The 21,007-nt window shown below is 36.2% G+C and overlaps 1 protein-coding gene across 22 annotated transcripts in view; it reads right to left on the reverse strand.

Moving 5' to 3' along the window:
- DLG1 (discs large MAGUK scaffold protein 1) overlaps window positions 1-21,007 on the reverse strand; it is a 354,406-nt gene that overhangs the window by 63,262 nt on the left and 270,137 nt on the right. For all 22 annotated transcript variants that reach the window (XM_053565047.1, XM_053565043.1, XM_053565042.1 and 19 more), the window contains one exon: window positions 12,981-13,083. In XM_053565047.1, the coding sequence (XP_053421022.1) occupies window positions 12,981-13,083 (103 nt within the window). The remainder of the gene's footprint in view (window positions 1-12,980; window positions 13,084-21,007) is intronic.

Here is a 21,007-nt window from a genome sequence, read left to right on the forward strand (position 1 = left end):
TTTCCTAGTGAGTGCTGGTTGGTTTTTGGGCTTTTCCTGTTGCTTCTCCTTGTATAAATGCTATTATCACAGGGTTCTGTAGCTGCTGATAGCCTGTTTACATCAGCTTGTATTTTGGGTTCACAGAGATACTCCCTTCATCTAGTTTTGTTGCAGCTCTGGTAACAAATTTTGGTTTTGCTTTTCTGATTTGTTGTTGTGTGGAGATTTCTGGGGGATTCAGCTTTTAAAATCTATTTCATTTTGTATTTTCTATTAGTTCCATTTGTTCTAGGTTTTATTATTTTAGTGGTTACCTTAGAAAACTAGAAGTAATGAGTTTTCAATATTTATTATCTTTAAAAAAAACATTTTACTATTTTAAACATAATTTATTTATTTGTACTTCTATATAATGTCATTATTAATAAAGGCTATGTTTAACCATTGGTTTGCAAAATTTCTGAAAATGACTTCTATGCTTCCTAAGCTCTGAGCTCCTGGTTTCCTTTGGCTTTTTGTTTTATAATTCCTTACTAAATAAACAATGATCTCAAAGCTTTTAATAAGATGAGCATTCTATGTCATGTAGCATTATTACTTGTTTTTAACAATTTTGCTGATCTGACGAACAGACATCCTAGCAATCCGAAATATTCTAAATTTTAGAAATTTACAAACTTTCTGTAAAAAGAAAATATTGCTTTTTTTTTTTTTGAGACAGAGTTTCAAGCTGTTGCTCTGGGTAGAGTGTCCTTGCGTCACAGCTCACAGCAACCTCAAACTCTTGGGCTTAAGTGATTCTCTTGCCTCGGCCTCCCAAGTAGCTAGGACTACAGGCGTCTGCCTCAACACCAGGCCATCCCTTGGCTGTAGTTGTCATTGTTGCCTGGCAAGCCTGGACTGGGCTTGAACCCACCAACTCTGGTGTATGTGGCTGGCACTCCAGCCGCTGAGCCAGAACATAATACTTTTTATAACAAGGCGGAAGTATGCTCTGTCCAAAGAAGTAACTGTGTTATTACAAAGCACTTAACAACTCAGATACCAAACATTTAAGGTATTGGAGAGCTAAGTCAACCCTTGTTTCTTAAATTTATGACTTACTTTGTTCACTCTATTCAGATTTTCATACTTGTAGTTTTTACTTAACTATTAACAAATCCTAATAATCATTTGTATGTTTAAAACATAACGACACTTTCCTCAAAGTTACTTTTCCTTTAAACCTCTCATTTCATTTACCTAGTTAAGATTCCAACCATTTCCTTTTGTTATAATCAAGTCATACTTTTACGTTTACCATCCTATCAATTTCTGCCTTTTATCCACCGCGTGTGTTTTCATATATTTTAAGGGAAGAGTTTCACCTCCTTTTCTAGTTAAGTAGTTTGTAGCCCTCTTCCAGAAATCACATCAAAACTCATACCAGCAAAGCTACCAATGGAAAGTTATGATGTTATTTAAGAGATTTTCTCGAGTCAGGATTTTAGTAATTCTTGTAATAAACTATATTTCTTGTCATGTAACATATTAGGGAGTAACTGAACTGTTGGCCATAGTTAAATAATATACGTAAGCTTAGAAAAGGAGAGATACTTTACAGGTGATTTTTTTCATTTTATTCCCCCACCCCCCCACTTTTTTTTTTAGAGACAGAACTTCACTTTGTTGCCCTCAGTAGAGTACTATGGCATCACAGCTCACAGCAACCTCAAGCTCTTGGGCTTAAACGATTCTCTTGCCTCAGCCTTCCGAGTAGCTGGGACTTCAGGCACCCTCCACAACACCTGGCTATTTTTTTGTTGCTATTCGGCCAGGGATGGGGTCAAACCTGCCACCCTCAGTATATGGGGCTGGCGCCCAACCCACTGAACCACAGGCGCCACTTTTTATTCCCCTTTTCAATCTCTAATCTTTGTTCTCATCCCCATACTGGACGTAAAACATGGAAGAAAGTGGGAGAGATGTATGTGGGGATATTGTGCATCCCCTCATCTCTTCTAATTATGCAATCTCCATGAAGGGGAAAAAAGAAAAACCTCTCCCTTATATTCTATAATGAAATATATATACATGTATAAAATATATATATATTTCTTTTTTTTTTTTTTTTTGAAAGAGGATCTCACTTTCTTGCTATGTTGCTCAGGTTTGTCTTAAACTCTTGGCTCAAACAATCCTCTTGCCTTCTAAAGTGCCAGGATTACAGACATGAACCTCCATACCTGGCCTGAAATATAGTAATTAAAAACAAACCTTAAACCCTGAGAGCAATAGCTCTCAGAGAATGACTACCACAAATGGCCTAGAAAAGAAAAAGGGAAATTTCCTAGAGTAAGAGGGGAGGGTGTTTGAAGTACAGTTGTCTCTTGGTATACTTGGGGAATTTGTTCTAGGACTCTGTGTATATCAAAATCTATACATACTCAAGGCCTGCAATAGGTGCTGCAGAGTCCACACATATGAAAAGTCGACCTTTAAAAAAAAAAAAAGTCAACCCTTTGTATACATGGGAATATGTTATTTTCCATCCTAGCTTGTTTGAAAAAAGTCTGTGTGAAAGTGGACCCACATAATTCAAACCCATGTTCTTCAAGGGTCAATGATAGTATGAAAAAAGTAGAAAGATATAGGAAGGAATGTAGGAAGGTATGAGACTGAAAAAAAATTTAATTACGAATCTGCCACTGCAAATCAGTATAAGAAATGACAAATGGGGCGGCGCCTGTGGCTCAGTGAGCAGGGCGCCGGCCCATATGCCGAGGGTGGCGGGTTCAAACCCAGCCCCGGCCAAACTGCAACAAAAAAATAGCCGGGTGTTGTGGCGGGCGCCTGTAGTCCCAGCTACTTGGGAGGCTGAGGCAAGAGAATCGCTTAAGCCCAGGAGTTGGAGGTTGCTGTGAGCTGTGTGAGGCCACGGCACTCTACCGAGGGCCATAAAGTGAGACTCTGTCTCTAAAAAAAAAAAAAAAAAAAGAAATGACAAATGCAAACAATTAGTCCATTGCAATCTCCCTATATAATCCTCACCCACATTCTCTTTTGTTGGTATCAGAAGTAATAATGGAAATAACATCAGGAGAATGTTAGAATAGGGGTTAGAATTCAATCTCTGCAACTTGGATTTAAATTAAAATTTTGAAATGCAGAAAAGTAAAGTGACTGTGGTCAAACCTTTCAAGATTTCAGTTTAGTCACTTGAAAGTTAGGTAAAAATTAATCCTACCCACAATTTTTTTCTTGTGAAAATGAAATAATATACCTAAAATACAAGACATATCAATGTGAAAGAGAAAATAATTTTTTTCTTGTCTTATATTTTTCCTTTGTAATATGACTGTAATATAGAATTAATGTTTTTTGAACCAAAAAATTGAGATGTAAGGTCTGAAAGTTGGTATAGTACTCTTAAGGAATAGTAAAATAAAATATTGGAGCTTAGGGCTTTCTGTGAAGAGTTTAGTGTGTGGTTGAGAGAGTGATTTCAGGGTGTGGGACACATCTAGAACCTGAGAGAGGGTATAAAGATTATTTTAACCCTTTTATTTCTAGTGGTTTTGGTTTCCTAGTCTCCCAGGGGTTTCTCAGCATAACCCAATGACAGCCTCTGACTTGTAGTGGTGGTGTTGTAAAAAACTAAACAACTTTGTAAACATATTCCTTAACTGCACAAATTTAAGATTAAAATAAAAAAATTGCTTCTTGGTAATCAAAGGGTTAAGCTGAAGACATCTGAGACTCAACAGATACAGAGAAGCCTTTTTAGAGATTCTCTTATCTGACTAGAAGGAGCAACTTCTGGGAAATAAGGCTACCATAAATACCTTCTCTGACCTCTCAGACCTACACAGACCAATGCTGTTAACAACTTTCTTATCCTGCCATCTGTTCTCCTTAAAGAAATCTATTTGTTTTTCTTTTTCTTTTCTTTTTTTTTTTTTTGAGACAGCCTCAAGCTGTTGCCCTGGGTAGAGTGCTGTAGCATCATAGCTCACAGCAAGTTCCAACTCCTGGGCTTAAGCAATTCTCTTGCCTCAGCCTCCCAAGTAGCTGGGACTACAGGTGCCTGCCACAACACCCAGTTATTTTTTTGTTGTAGTTGTCATTGTTGTTTGGCAGGCCCGGGCTGGATTCGTACTGGTCAGCTCTGGTGTATGTGGCTGGTGCTTTAGCCGCTTGAGCTACAGGTGCCATGTCAGAAATCTATTTGTTTTTCTAATACAAATTTTTTCTTTCCCTCACTTTTCCCTACTACATGGAGTACATAAGCCTTTACCTTTACCCACCAAGTGAGCTATGGTATTTCTTTTGTTGGTTCCTGCATATGAAATCCAATAATTAGGTTTGCAAACTTGCCAGTATGTGCTTATATTGTAGCACTGTACAAACAACTTGGGAAGTTTTCATAACCTTGGTATGTCAGTGTCTCACAGTTGTCTTTGTGTTGATGTGTGGCTGTGTCTTGGTGAGGGATGTTCATTATTGTTCTGTGTTTTTGTGTGCTGTCATGAGACTACTGGAACTTGAATTGGAGCAACAAAAATCATTAAATTTATCACTAAACTTGTTTCTACTGTTAGAAACATAGCAGACTAAATCTTAACTGGAAATCTGCATGAGCAAGGTGTGTGCAAAAATGGTCCCAAAGGAGCTCACCAACGAACAGAAGCAAAGGAGTGCTGAAGCTTGCTAAGACCTTTTGTAAAAGTAAGGCAAAGCTAGGGGCCATATCACCGCTGGTGATTAAACATGGGTGTACCAATACAACCTTGAAATAAAGCGCCAAAGTGCACAGTGGCAGTCAGCCAATTCTCTGTGACCAAAAAAATTCCATTAGTCCAAATCAAGAGTCAAAACAACGTTGCTAATCTAACCTTTTTTGATATCAGAGAGTTCATTATGAATTTGTACCAACTGTATAGTTAAACAAGTTTACCATTCGGAAGTACTGAAAAGACTGACTAAAAAAGTTAGAGATGAAAAATGACCAGAACTTTCCCCAAACAACTCTTGGCTCTTGCATCACAACAATGTACCAGCTCTGATGGCACTGTTTGTAAGGGAATTTTTAGCCAGTAAACAAATAATGTATTGGAACACCCTTCATACTTACCCATCTGGCCCCCAATGACTTTTTTCTTTACACAAAGATAAAGGAAATATTAAAAGGAAGATATTTTGATGACATTCAGGATATTAAAGGTAATATGACAACAGCTCTGATGGCCATTCCAGAAAGAGTTCCAAAACTGCTCTGGAGGATGAACTAGGTGTTGGCACTGGTGCATGGCTTCCCAAGGTAGAGTGATGAGAGGTAGGTAGCACTTTTACTAGGATGAGTTCATGAACTTAATTATCAAGACCATGTACATATGAAATAAACCTTTTTTCCTGTTAATTGCTCTTTTTTTGGGGGGGGGGGGTCAGTTTAATTCACTGGTCCCAGATACTCAACATAAGATAGAGGAAAAGTTTTTTCTTCTCCTACAAGGGGCTAGGAGAAATCTTAACCACTTAACAGTTGTAACTAGCAAATTATTTAGCCTCTCTGCCCTGAGTTGACTCAGTTATAATGTTAAATGGGGATAACAAAGTCTGCCTTATAGGATTTGTCATGGGAATTAAGAGAGTTAATAAATGTAACATGGTTAGTACCAAGCATGCATGACACAGTTTTTACTATTATAGTCTATCACCCAATCCTCACAAGATTCTTAAACTATAAACCAGGAAGTTATTTGCTAACATTCTGCCACGTTTGGATAGGGAGTCAGAAAAAACTAGCATAGTAATTCTAGCTCCTGTGTTTACTTTCCTTTCCTTTTCTTTTTTTTTTGAGACAGAGTGTTCCACTGTCACCCAGACTAGAGTACAGTGGCTTCATCATAGCTCACTGTAATCTCAAATTCCTGGGCTCAAGTGATTCTCTTGCTTCAGCCTCCTGAGTAGCTGGGACTTCAGACGTGCACCAATATATCCAGTTTATTTTTCTATTTTTTGTAGAAATGGCATCTCACTCTTGTTCAAGATCGTCTTGAACTTCTGGCCTTAAGCAAGGCTCACTCTTGGCCTCCCAGAGTGCTAGGATTATAAGTGTGAGCTACCACATCTGGCCCATGTTTCATTCCTGATAATGGTTCTCCAAAATAATTAATAGTAAGACCTGAAAAAATGAATTATTCCTTGTCTTTGGAGTAACAAAAACTGAGAGGAGTTCGATTACAAGGTCTCTTTAAATGTCTTGTAGAAATTATTTCCCCCCATACATAGAATCATAAAAGCTCAAAGTATACACGCTGAAAAACCCTTAACAGTATTTCTATGGAAGACTAATATGCAAGCAATACATGTTAAAAAATTAAATAATTAATTGTACCAAAAGATTACCTCTTTGCTCTGCTTATATGTACATATGTATATTTGCAAGATTATGAATGAAACAGAGAATCCTAAGGCTGCAACTTGATGATTCTCAGTGTCAGGTGACTTCTTTTGTATTCCTTAAAATAGCCAGCTCACTGAGGAAAAAAATAATTGAGTCTTCAACTTATATACTTGGCCCTTATAACAGCTACACTTTGATGATGTGGAGTATGTTTTTTACAAAAGTACTGTACAATAAATATATACCTGTTAAAATATATATTAATTGATATTAAAATCAAACATGAAGCTATGTGTCACTGCCTAATAAGCAGACATGAGGTAAGTAGCAACAGAACAAGGATAGGCAAGTTTTTTAAGTATTCAAAACATACAGGTACTTTTAAAATTTAAATTCTCCTATCTTTGGTGTTCTGTTGTTCTTTGCCTAAGATGTTATTACTTCTCTCTGACCATCTAACTCCAGTCTTTAGGTGCCTAGTTATGTCTCAGTTCTATTCTAGAGCATCTTTTATTATGGTAGGCAATATAATCTCCTCCTTTTGAATTTCTAAGGCAATGCCTCTCTTCGGTGTTCTCATTACTCCCTTTGTCTTCAGAATACGCTATCAACATTGCCAGATTAAGCATTCATCAAAATATTCCTGCTGAAAACTACCTAGATTTTGAAGGTAACAGATCTGGGAATGAATCCTAGCTGTTATTAGTAGCTTTGTTAACCAAATCTACTTCATCATCTAGAAATAGGGAAGTTACCTACATATTTAATGAGGCTATAGCAAGGCTCAGATAAATAATAAACAAATAGACAAATAAACATATAATTATAAACTGTGTTAGCTGTTATAAAAGAAATGAGAAGGAACCAGTCATTTAAAGAACAGTAGAAAGGAATACTCTAAGAAAGAACAGAATAGAGAGAATTAGGAAATAATCTGGTGCAGTCACTGGTCTGAAAGAAGGCCCGTATGTTTATATCTCAAGGAACAAAGAAAAGAATGGAGGGGATGCAGTGAAAACATATGTACTATGCTGTGTATGATCACAGCCTTCTTAAAGGATTTAGATTTTATTCAGAATAATGGGAAATGTTTTAAATGGGGAATGATCTTTGTAAAATGATACAACCCAATCTTAGTATTTAAAAAGATCGTAAGATCATTTTGGTTGATGAACAGAAAATAGACTGGGCAAAATTAAAAAAGAAATGTGGAGACCTAGATATTATTAGGTTATTAGAGCAATTCAGGTAAGGGATGATATGGGTTAGGCTAGTGGTTGTGACTGAAAGGTTGTGAAAGGAAAGGGAGTCAACGATGACTCATGGGCTTCTGGCTTAAGCATAAATGAAGGGGTCTCTCTCTTCTTTTTCCTATTTAATTATTTCAGAGAGAGTATTTTTGTTTTATTTATTTATTTTTTTGGAGCTAGAATTTCACTTTGTCGCCCTTGGTAGAGTGCCATGGCATGATAGCTTACAGCAACCTCAAACTCTTGGGCTCAAGTGATTCTCTTGCTTTGTCCTCCCAAGTAGATAGGACTACAGGTGCCTGCCACAATGCCTGGCTATTTTTTTTTTTTTTTTTCCCCAGTTTTTGGCCAGGGCTGGGTTTGAACCTGCCACCTCTGGCATATGGGGCCAGTGCCCTACTCCTTTGAGCCGCAGGCGCCGCCCAATACCTGGCTATTTTTAGAGATGAGGTCTTGCTCTGGCTCAGGCTGGTCTCCAAACTGAGTTCAGGCAATCCACCCGCCTCGGCCTCCCAGAGTATTAGGATTACAGTGTGAACCATCACGCCCGGTCGTGTGAGAGAGTGTCTTGCTCTGTTGTCCAGGCTGGAGTGCAGTGAAGTGATCACAGCTCACTGCAGTCCTGAACTCCTGGGCTCAAGTAATCTCCCCACCACAACCAGCTATTTTTTTTTTCTTTGTAGAGCTGGAGCCTCCTTATATTGCCCAGGCTGGTCTTGAAGCCATGGCCTCCCAAAGTACTGAAATTACATGTGTGAGCCATGGCACCCAGCTGAAGGTATCATTTTTTGAGATAGTAAAACAATTAAGCTTCAGACAAATTAAATTTGAAATATGTTCAATACAGAGAAACAAAACTTGGAAAATCAAATAGGACACAAAAGTCTGGTGTTCAGGAGATGTTTGGAAAGAAGATACATATATGAGAGTAATCAACATAAGAGTCTAACAATAACCTTGAAACACATATGATACCTAATAAATAGCAGGTACTTGAATAATCAAACAAAGAAGAATGCAAATTCTGTTTCATACAAAGATGACTCCAATAATACTAACGACAGTAGAACTTCCACAGTTGACCCCCTTCCTGTATTGACCACTTCCTTAATTTGACCTACTTTTTTTTTTTGAGATAGAGTCTCACTATGTCGCCCTCTGTAGTGTCACAGCTGACAGCAACCTCAAACTCTTGGGTTCAAGTGATTCTCTTGCCTCAGCCTCCCAAGTAGCCCGGACTACAGGCACTCGCCACAACGTCCGACCACACCTGCTTTATTTTTGTTGTAGTTGTCATTGTTGTTTGGCAGGCCTGGCTGGGTTTGAACCTGCCAGCCCCAGTGTTATGTGGCTGGTGCCCTAGCTGCTGAGCTATGGGTGCCGAGCGGATTTGACCTAATTTTCATAGACCAGACCTATACCATATGTACAGTAAGCCTAGTTGCTTATGTTGACTACGTCTGTATGTTGACCAGTTATAGTCCCTAGGTGGTCAACTTACAGAGGTTCTACTATAGTTCAAAGTATTGAATATAACCGAAGAAAAAGTGTATCAGTAGATACACTTATATGAACTAGAAAAGTTCATATAGAGGGAGGAAGGGACGGAGGAAGGGTGGGAAGAAGAGATGGAAGAAGGGTGGGAGGAAGGAAGGAAGGAAAAAAAGAGAAGAAAAGAAAGAAAAAGAAACAGTACAAGCACAGTAAAAGATAATCTGAGAGGGAAATTCTTGGACCCATTTAATAACCATCCTAGAAAAAGGCTGGTCCATTCTTGTGAATTATCAGTGGTAAGTGGATATAGAGGTTCATTAGGCTTAATGAAGAGCCACTAACTGTAACAAACGGTAAAATGAACTATTCTTTTTTTCTTTCTTTTTTTTTTTGAGACAGGGTCTCCTCTGTTGCCCAGGCTAAAGTACAGTGTCATCATCATAACTCACTGCAATCTCAAAGTCCTGGGCTTAACTGGATCCTCTTGCTGCAGCCTCTCATGTAGGTGGGGTTACAGGCATAAGCTACCACACCCAGCTAATTTTTTAACTTTTTTTTTTTGTAGAGATGGGATCTTGCTGGTCTCATTCCTGGCCTCAAGGTATCCTCCGGCTTTGGCCAAAAAGCTAGGCTTATTGGCATGATCCACCACACCCAGCCAAACTATCCTTTATCTGTTCTATGCTCACCAAATGTTGGAGGAGTCATTCCTTCTTCTACCAACTGATTTTTATACCCCTATAAATACTTGATATTTTTGCCTGGGTCCCAAAGATTCTTTCTTTTTTTTTTCTAGATAAAAATTAACTAGAAAATATCTGAACTTTGGGCATTCTGAGTCAATTCTTCTTGTATGATGCTGTGCCCTTTCAATATAAAAATTCGTTTCTCTTTTATTTTTTTATTAAATCATAGGTGGGTACATTGATATATTCATGGGGCATCATTCACTAGCTTCACAGACCGTTTACCAAGTTTCACATATACCCTTGTAAGATGCACCGCTGGTGTAATCCCACCAATCCCCTTCCCTCTACCAACCTCCCCCCTCCATCCCCTCCCTTTCCCCCTTCCCCCTATTCTTAGGTTGTAATTGGGTTATAGCTTTCATGTGAAAACCCTAAATTAGTTTCATAGTAGGGCTGAGTACATTGGGTACTTTTTCTTCCATTCTTGAGATACTTTACTAAGAAGAATATGTTCCAGCTTCATCCATGTAAACATGAAAGAGGTAAAGTCTCCATCTTTCTTTCAGGCTGCATAATATTCCATGGTGTACATATACCACAATTTATTAATCCATTCATGGATTGATGGGCACTTGGGCTTCTTCCATGACTTAGCAATTATGCGTTTCTTTCTATTTCAAGAAAATTTTCTTGAATGCATTGAATTATAATGTCAAACATTTAGTTTCTTCCTTTAGACTTCTCTTTTTTTAGAAGATTAACTACGTATATCTGAATACAGATGTAACTGCCTGTTTTTCATTGCTAATATTTTCTTAATATTTTTTTCAGATTCTTTGTTTCATTTTGTTTATTACATTTTTCTATTGTATCCTCTATGTCATCTACTTTGTTTTTTCAGTGTCTCTGTGTTCCAGTTTCACTAACTGGTTTGCTTTCTTTTTTTCCTGGGTTCTGCTAGCTTAAAGTTAATCTCTTCTGGTTGTTGAGTCATCTTTTCTTATAGTTCTTACACTGCAACTTTGTGGTCTTCTTTGAAAGTCATGCATAATGAGTTGCTAAAACATTTAAATTTTCATCTAATTTGTCCCAATGATTTTACTTGTATATATGTGTTTTACGTGATTAATTTGTTGCTAAGCTTAACTGCCTTCCCCTCACCTCTTCTTATTTATATCTTTGTAGGAATGTTAGGGCTAGTTACTTTTAAATTACTTATTACTGAATGAGTTGGATTTTATTGGACCAGCTATTTTCATGAAGTTTGGGGGTACTGGAGATGCATGCACAGGCTATTTTCAGGCTTTAACACCAAAGAGTCATATTATTTGATCCTACTGAGGCAAGCTGCTTTACCTAAATATGGGTTCTCTGCTTCTCTAAACAAACCACATAATGAATGGCTTCTACTCTAGCATGCTCTCTCCAATTCCCCTGAGGGTTGTAATAAAAACTAAGGGATCATATTTTTATACCTTAAGAATGAGCCCCTCATCTTTATTAAATGCAATTTTGTATTCTATTTTAATTTCTACCACCACTGAGGATTCTGGATGACATTTCATGTTTTAACTGTTCTCTTCTTTCCACGTGGCTTCTGCTAAACCTCAGTGGCTTAAATAGCCTTTGTCTATATTTTGTTGTCAATATGTTGTATCTGTCTTCTTAGTTTTGCTTAATATGAGGTAGAGATGAGTCGGTAGCAGAATGTGTGTTTGTTTTATTTTTCTCATTGTTTGTGGCTTTTATTTTCTCATTGTTAGGGAGGTTAGGGAGTAGATAATGACCTACTCTTTTTTGTTTTTGAGACAGAGTCTCACTATGTCACCCTTGGTTGAGTGCCGTAGGAACACAGCTCACAGCACTGTCTAACTCTTGGGCTTAAGTGATTCTCTTGCCTCAGCCTCCCAAGCAGCTCAGACTACAGGCGCCCGCCACAACGCCTGGCTATTTTCTGTTGCAGTTGTCATTGTTTAGCTGGCCCAGGCTGGGTTCCAACTCGCCAGCCTGGGTGTATGTGGCTGGTGCTGTAACCACTGTGCTACGGGTGCCAAGCTGATAATGACCTACTCTTATTCATACCTAAAAAGTCTATAGTACTCATAAACATTAGAGATGCTTTCTATAATACCAAATAACCAGTGATTATAATTTGGCTTCTACATAGTGCATCTATATGGTGAGATTGAATTTGTTTCTCACAATAACTAATGAATTGGCATTCTGATTTCATATGTTAGTCTCCAGTTAATGTGGATTTATTTGAAATTTACCCCTCATGTAAAAGGAATTTTCCCCTATTCAGTTAATGGACCAAAATGTCTAAGGTTTTCTAGGACTGATGGAACCTACTACTTATTATGAAATACTAATGCCCAACATGCTACTTTGATCACTTGAAAAACATATTAGGTTTTGTTACAAAAATAAATTCCTATCCAAGAAAAGAGTAATACATATTAATAGTTACTAAATTATAGAATATTTCATTTAGTTCCTTTAGTTACATCATTTTTTCCTTCATTATGTTGTTTACAACAACCACCAAGTATGTGATATATTCTTTTGGGTGTTTAAGCTTTTTGAATTCCACTGAGGTTTACTGAAGAAGTGGTTATATAGGTATACACTATACTCATATATGTTTAATATGGCAAGACCTCAAATTTTCCATTACAACCTCTTTCGCCTTGGAACTAAGTAAGGTCATTTCCATGATACTTTAGTATCTAGATGTATACATATTACATTCTGAACTTGGCATTCGTAAATATAACCTATCTCAAAAGTTGAAAAAAAAAACTTGGGTGATCCAATTTTCTTTTATAATATATGATCTTTGTTTATGGTTTTTATTATTCTTTCAGATCAATGAGCTTATAAAAAGGAATTTAAAAGTATATGTTTAAGGCCAGATTAAAAAAAAATAAGCACTTATAAATTAATTGAAATAATGGTACACCACTCAGAAGAGTTGGCAGATACCAGTTCTTACATCCTGTTAAAAAGTCCTTTAGACCTGGAAAGTGAATTAGGGTCAGACTAAACAAATACTAGATTAACAAATCAGAATAAAACATAAAAAAGGAAATTAAACTTGGAATTAACTTCCATTATTTAAAAGGAAGAATTTTAAAAACTGAAATAAGCTGTAACCATAGATAGCAAGAATTTTATTACCTTCAGGTCGATATTGTGCAACAATTGTGACAGCCTGGCCAGCATTTTTCAATGCAGCTGCTGCCTGTTCATGACTGGCAGCTCTTAGGTCAACACTGTTTACCTGTAAATCAAACCAAATCATAATTTGAGAGAAAATAATCATTTTGATTAGAAATCACAACAGCCTTATCTTTGAGGCATAGATTGACAAACAAAAAATGACATTAATCGCAATAACTTTACCACTAAAATGTTTCTTGTTTTGATTTACTAAAAACATATAGTAAAACTAAATATTACTTATTGTTCAGAATCAGTTTTATTTACTAAAAATACTTTGGTATTGTTTAAGTGAGCAAAATCAAAACATTTTCCCCCAGAAAATTTCCAAAAGGTTGGCCATCAATCCATTAAGAAATGTACCTTGATTTGACAATCTGAAATAAAGTGTCATCATTTTGCTTCTGGAAAGTGAATTAGGGTCAGACTATACAAATGCTAGATTAACAAATCAGAATAAAACATAAAAAAGGAAATTAAACTTAGAATTAACTTCCATTATTTAAAAGGAAGAATTTTAAAAACTGAAATAAGCTGTAACCATAGATAGCAAGAATTTTATACCTTCAGGTCGATATTGTGCAACAATTGTGACAGCCAAAGGCATACCAAAGACAACATTTAATTTTACTAAGAACTCAAGCAATGGGAGGAGAATTCATTTTACTTTGAGGCATTCGTTTACTTCCTGTGCTCACTTTCACCTCTTGAGCTTAATTCAGTCCAATTCTTTCCCTTCCTTTCACAAACTAAAACTTTTTTTGATGTAATAGGAAAGCAATTATTAAAAGTATTAAAATAGCTCATATTTAAAAACTGATTTAAATAGAGTAAATGTTATTAATAACTAAACGAATCGGAGGTCTTTTTATGAATAAAAGGGCCCTTTCTTGGCTTAAATAATTACTGATGAGACCAATCCCATGCTAGATGAGGCAATTTAATACTTATTCCTGAAAGGTTGCCAATATTTGGTATATACTTACTACTACAAGGTATGTTATTTTAAGAGATTGTTCTTTTTCCACTACAAGGCAAATTTAAGAAGATATTCCTGGAAACATTACACTTAAATGTAATAAACCTGAAATATTTAGTTAAAAAAATTAAGAACAAGCAATGAATAGAATACAGTAATGCTCACGAACTTCACTGAAAAATTTTGGAAAAGAACCACTGTGCAATTTTTATATAAAAATTGGTTTTGTTGAGATCTAAAACCTGTTAAAGATCACAATCACTTTTTAAAAATTTGACTATGAGCCCAGAAATTCTTCAGATCATAAAATTTACATAAAGAAAATTTTAACCATATAAAATGTTTTATATTATCTATAAAAGATACCATTATGCAACTAAACTAAAACACCCCCCCCACATGGTGGTTCATATCCACAATCCTAGCACTTTGGGAGGCCAAGCTGGGAGGATCACTTAAGCCCAGGAAGTTCAAGACTAGCATGGGCAACATACCAAGGACCTGTCTCTCTCTAAAAAAAAAAAAAATAATAAAAAAATCAGTCCATATCTGTAGTACCAGCTATTTGGGAGGTTAAAGCAAGAGGATTGCTCAAGCCAAAGAGTCGGAGGTTGCTTGAGCTATGATGCCACAGCATTCTACCCAGGGCAACAGAGTGAGACTGTCTCGAAAAAAAAAAAAAAAATTGACCAAGTATGGGAGTGTATGCTTGTTGTCCTAGCTATTTGGGAGGCTTGCTGGAGCCCAGGAGTTTGTGGCTGTAGTGAGTTATTATTAGGTCACTATACTTCAGCTTAGGCAATGGAATGAGACCTTACCTCTAAAAAAACAAACAAAATCAACACCTCTCCATACTGCTCAAATGAAAATCAAGATTTAAAAACCCTAGTCTAAACAAATGTAACACAATGTAGTTATTAGAGTGTATCTCTAATTGAAGATGGCTATAAAAGCTCAAAACAATATAGGAAATAGCTGCATTTTGTGCATAAAGAACATCCCCTCATTCCTGGAAGAACAAATTTGGGAAAAATATAAAGGAAGATAAACTTTCAGAGATTAGTATAAAAAAGATTAAAAATGTTAATAAATTATTCATGTGCATTGAATCCTTTTTTTATATAAAAGATCTGAGGAAAAACTATATAATTTGTTGAAAAAGACTATTAAAGGCTTTCCAAAAATATCATTGAACTTTCAATAGAAGGTACTTTATCAAGGATTTTTAGAAGAAATCCCAGTATTGAGAAATATATTTATGTAAATATGCCTTGGGTCACTTTTAAAAAAATACCAACATTTAAAAAAATGGAGAAATAATTCACATACCAAAAAACTCACACTTGTCAAGTGTATAGTTTAGTGGTTTTTATACATTATTCACAAGGTTGTGGAACCATCACCACTATATAATTCCAAGTTTTATCACTCTAAAAAGAAATGCCATATCCATTAGCAGTCACTCCTGTCTCCTTTTTCAATCCCTGGCAATTACTATTCTACTTTCTGACTCTATAGATCTATTGATTTTTCACATTTCAAATCAGTGGAATACCATATAGCTGTTGAGTAGGAGACTAGGAGACAGACCTGAGACTAGATGTAGGTGTTGAAGTAAACAATTCCCTAGAACAGGGGTCCTCAAACTGTGGCCCACGTGCCACATGAGGCAGTGTGATTGTATTTGTTCCCATTTTGTTTTTTTACTTCAAAATAAGGTATGTGCAGTGTGCATAGGAATTTGCTTGTAGTTTTTTTTTTTTTTAAATATAGTCTGTCTCTCCAATGGTCTGAGGGACAGTGAACTGGCCCCCTGTTTAAAAAGTTTGAGGACCCCTGCAAGAAGCTAGAGGGGCTAATAATTACAAGTAAGAACAGGCTTCAACAGGCTTGTAAGCTATCTTTTACATGAACTTTGGCTAATTACAGTATCATCTGCACTGTGGTTTTAAAATTTCTCTGCCCTTTAAAATCACCAGGACAGTTCCAAAACAGCATATGAAGTATGAAAACTGGGCTGGGCATGGTGGCTCACACCTGCAATCTAGCACTTTAGGAGGCCAAGGTGCTGAGGTGAGGAGTTCAAGTTAAGTCTGAGCAAGACCCACTGTCTACAAAAAATAGAAAAATTAACCAGGGATGGTGGCATGAGCCTGTAAACCCAGCTACTCAGAAGGCTGAGGCAAGAGCACTGCTCGAGCCCAGGAGTTTGAAGTTGCAGTAAGCTATGATGATAGCTTACTATAGCTGGGGTGACATAGAAAGACTATCTTGAAACAAAAAGTATGAAAAAATGGGAGGGAATCCCAATCTAGGCATTACTACCCACATTCTAAGTAAAAACCAGCCCCTCAACTGGAACATTCCTCTCCTCAAATAGGACTTCAAAAGACAAAAAAAATCACTTCTTCCTGGGGTAGCTGCTCTTTTCAAGCCTGTCCACTCTTTTGACAGTGTACTTTCCCTTTCAATAAAAAGCTGCTTACTTCACTTACATGGTGTATCTTCAAATTCTCTTCTCCCAACCATCACCAAGAACTTGGAAAGCTCCCCATTTGGGGGCTGCTAGTACAGTCATCTGTATTTGGCTTCTTAGTGGGTTTTCAAGGTTCACCCTTGCAGCATGTAACAGTACTTTATTCCTTATTATGGTTCCATTTAAAATGGATATAACATTTTGTTTATCCACTTCCTTGAATTTATATACAAATACTTTTTTTGTAAATAAAATTGTTTTCTTACTTTCACTTTTGGTTGTTCAACACTGGTATATAGAAATACAACTGATTTTTGTACACTGAATCTCTATTCTGCAACCTTGCTGAATTCATTTATTAGCTTTGACAGCGCCGCCTCCCCCCGCCAACACCCTTGGTTTTTTCCTTTTCTTTTTGAGGCAGGGTTTTGCTCTGTTTCCTGGGTTCGGATACAGTGATATCATAGCTCATTGCTAACTCAAACTCCTGGGCTCTAGTGATCCTCTTGCCTTGGCCTCCCAAAGTGCTGAAGCTACATGTATAACCCACCACGTCTTGCCTCTGATAGTTTCTTGGTTGTGTTTCTTAAGATTATCTATAACTAAGATTATATCATTTGCAAATAGAAATAGTTTTCTTCCTTTTTACTCTGGAAGCCTTTTCTTTCTTTTCTATTTTTAAGCCTAATTGCAAGAACATCCAGTACAATGTTCACTCAAACAGATGTCCTTGTCTTGTTGCTAATTTCAGAGGGAAAGCTTTCAGTTTTTCATTTCTTAGTATGATGTCAAGCTATTAGTTTTTCAGAGATATCCTTTATCAGGATGAGGAAATTCCTCTCTATTTTTAGTTTATAAGTTGTTGGTTTATGTCAATTACTTTTTCTGTGCCTATTGAGATTTCATGTGTGTGTTTCATGTCTTTTATTCTATTTAGCTGGTATCTCACTTTGGTTTTTCTTTTTATTTTTTGCAGTTTTTTGGCTGTGGCCGGGTTTGAACCTGTCACCTCCCGTATATGGGGCCGGTGCCCTACTCCTTGAGCCATGGGTGCCACCCTACTTTGGTTTTTCTATGTTGACCCAATCATGCATTCCTTGGATAATTACCACTTGGTTATGGCATATAATCCCTTTTTTTATGCTGCCAGATCCAGTTATTTTGTTGAAGGTTTTTGTATCTATCTTCATAAGAAAAACTGACTTACAATTTCCTTTTCTCATGATGTCATTATCTGGTTTGGTCTAAGGATAACACTGGCCATGAAGAATGAGTTGGAAAGTGATCCTTAGGTTTCCACCTTTTGGAAAAGAGTTTATGAATAATTTGGTGTTAATTCTTCTTTAAATGTTTGGCAGACGGTGCCAGTGAAGCCATCTGATCCTGGGGCTTTTTCATTGTGGGAAGTTTTAAAGTACTTATTCAATCTCCTTTCTTATTATAAGGCTATTCAGATTTTCTGGGTCATAAAATACGAAACATCCAATTCTAAATCAAAAGTTTAGTTTATTATATCTCAAACAAGAAGCTGTACAATTAATCAAAGTATGAGCCTAAACTATTGACACAGTTTTGCCATCTTAACAGTAGCTGGCTTATGTCATCGGTGAAGAAGCCTGGAGAGTGAGTGATGATGAAATCAGGAAAGGCACTTTCCACAGCTTGTTGAGAAGTGGATATTCTTCCTTGCAAGAAGTGTCCAAAGCCTAAAAGTCAGTTAGTGCAATTCAGGTCTGGTGAATACAGTGGATGATAGTGAGTTTCTAAGTCCAGCTTTTGTAGTTTTAGCAGTTTGGTTTGTGTGACGTGGTCAAACATGGCATTCCAAAAGGACTGGCCTCTCTCTATTGACCAATCTCAGCTGCTTAATCTCAAGCATCTGCATCATTTTGTCCTCATTGGTTGCAGCAGGAACCCACTGTAATTGACTAACAAGGTTTCAGCCAGCACTGGGCCACCAAAGAGACACCATTGGTTTTTTCTTTTTGATGAATATTTGACTTTGGACTGTGTTTTCAGCACTTCACCTTTATCCAACCATTGTGCTGAACACTTGTGATTGTCAAGTAGAATCCATTTTTCATCACACATAACAATACAGTGTAGAAATGGTCCACCTTTGTGTCATGACAGCAAAGAAAGGCAAGATTTGAGACAATGTCTCTTCTGATGCTCATTTAAATCATGTAGAACCCATCTATCTACCTGATGACACCCACATCTATCCATTTATGTCAAATGGTTTAATAATGTTGGAATAGTAATGTCAAACCTTGCTGCTAAATCATCTGTAGATTGAGATGGATATGCTTTTACTATAGCTTTCAGCTCATCATTATCCACTTTGGCCCATGTGGCTCATTTTCAAGATTAAAATCACCAGAATGGAATTTCACAAACCATCTATGTACTCTAAGTTTATTAGCCACATCCTTCCCAAATGCTTTGTTGATATTTTGAACTGTGTTGCAGTGGTTCTGCAATAAAACTCATACTCAGAAATAACACAAATTTTTCATTATACATAGTTTCAAAGAAATTGCTCTAAAATTTTTTTTGAAAGACAACCACAAGCTCAAATGTGCCTTTGTAAGAATGAGATGTACTTTCACAATAAAAATGAAATAAGTTATCAAAGTGAAATGTCTGATATCAACTATTTAAGGAAATTAAACATTTAATATTTAATAATCTAATATTTTTTGAGTCAGTTTCAATAATTCACATCTTTCCAGAAATTTATCAATATATATGTAACTATACAATATATAACCATATTATATCCTTTGCATTTATAAACAATTTCTGTCTTAAGGTGTACTTTGATACTAGTATAGCCACTGTAGGAATCTTTTGGTTACTTTTGTGTAATGTATCTTCTCCAACTTTTTATTTGTGACCTATTTGTGTCTTTAACGTATCTCTCTTTTAGACAGCATACAGATGGATTCTGTTTTATAATTTACTCTACCAATCTTTGCCTTTTAACTAGAGTGCTTAATCCATTTACATTTAGTGTAATTATTGATAATTTAGGATTTGTGCGATTAATTTTCCTATTTGTTTTATGTCTGTCTTCATTTCTCTCTTCCTCCATATGGCCTTCTTTTATGTTAAACAGACACTTTCTACTGTACCACTGTAAGTCCTCTGTCCTTTCATTTACTACATTTATTTTCAGCCCATTTTCTTTATGGTGGCCTTGTATTATAATTAAGAATTTATAAGAATCTAATTTGATTAATAACCACTTAATTTCAATAGCATATACAAACTCTGCTCCTATGTAAGTCGGTTCTCTTTACATGCTTTGAGATGTTACTGTCATACTGATTAGATCTTTGAACAATGTATGCTCATCAACAGTGATTTTAATTGTTTCATTTAGTTGTTTAAAAATCTAATCGGAGGAGAAAAAGCTACAAATAAAATAACACCCTTAAGCTGTTTTATATTTACATATGTAGTTGCCTTTACTGATGTTCTTTATTTCATGTGGATTTGAGTTACCCTTTAGTGTCCTTTCATTTTAGCTTGAAGGACTCCCTGTAGTGTTTTTTGAAAGGAAGGTTTTCTAGAGATGAACTCCCTTAGCTATTTTTGGGGAATGTCCTGATTTTGCCTTTGTTTCCAAAGGATAGTTTGGCTGGATATAGAATGGTCAACAGATTTTATTCTTTCAGAACTCCAAATATGCCACCTCACTGTTTTATGGCCTCCATGGCTTCTGATAGGAAGTCAGCTGTTAATCTTATTAAGAATCTCTTGCATGTGATAAGTCATTTCTTTTTTGCTGCCTTAAAGATTCTCTGCCTTTGGTTTTTGACAGACTGATTATAATGCACCTGTGGAGTACATCTCTTCAGGTATATTTTACTTAGAGGTCACTAAGATTCTTGCATGTGTATGTTTTTCATTAAATTATGGAAGTTTTGGGTCATTATTTATTCAAGTATTTTTCTCCTGTCCCTTTCTACTTTTTCCTATTCTTCAGGCATTCACATTATGTATATAAGGTCAGACAATTAAGTTTGTGAACTCATCCTATAAAAAGTGCTACATACCTCACTGCTGAATATCACTACTGTCACCTTTCAAGTAATCCCCCTGGGAAGTTATACACCGATACCAGTGCCCAGTTCACCCTTCAAAGCAATTTTGGAACTCTTTTTCTGAAATGACATCAGAGCTGTTGTATGAGGTCTAACTGAGTTTGTGAACTCATCACTTGCTCTTTCCTTCAAATCCCATTATTCATTACAAATTTTACATTTCTCTGATATTGAGCTCATGTATTTATGGCCATTCACATATCTTCTTTTGTGTGTTTTAAATTGGGTTACTCATCTTTTTATTGTTGACTATTTGGTATTTTAATGACATCTTTTTTATGGTTAGCATTTTATGTATCTTGTTCAAGTATAGGATAGTCTCCAATGTTTTCTTCTAGAAAGATTATGTTTCTGGGTTTTATATTTGGATTTACAATACACTTAATTCAGAATTAAGTTTTCTGTCAGGACTAAGTCT

Source organism: Nycticebus coucang, chromosome 16, assembly GCF_027406575.1.
Source record: "Nycticebus coucang isolate mNycCou1 chromosome 16, mNycCou1.pri, whole genome shotgun sequence".
Taxonomy (NCBI): Eukaryota; Metazoa; Chordata; class Mammalia; order Primates; family Lorisidae; genus Nycticebus; species Nycticebus coucang.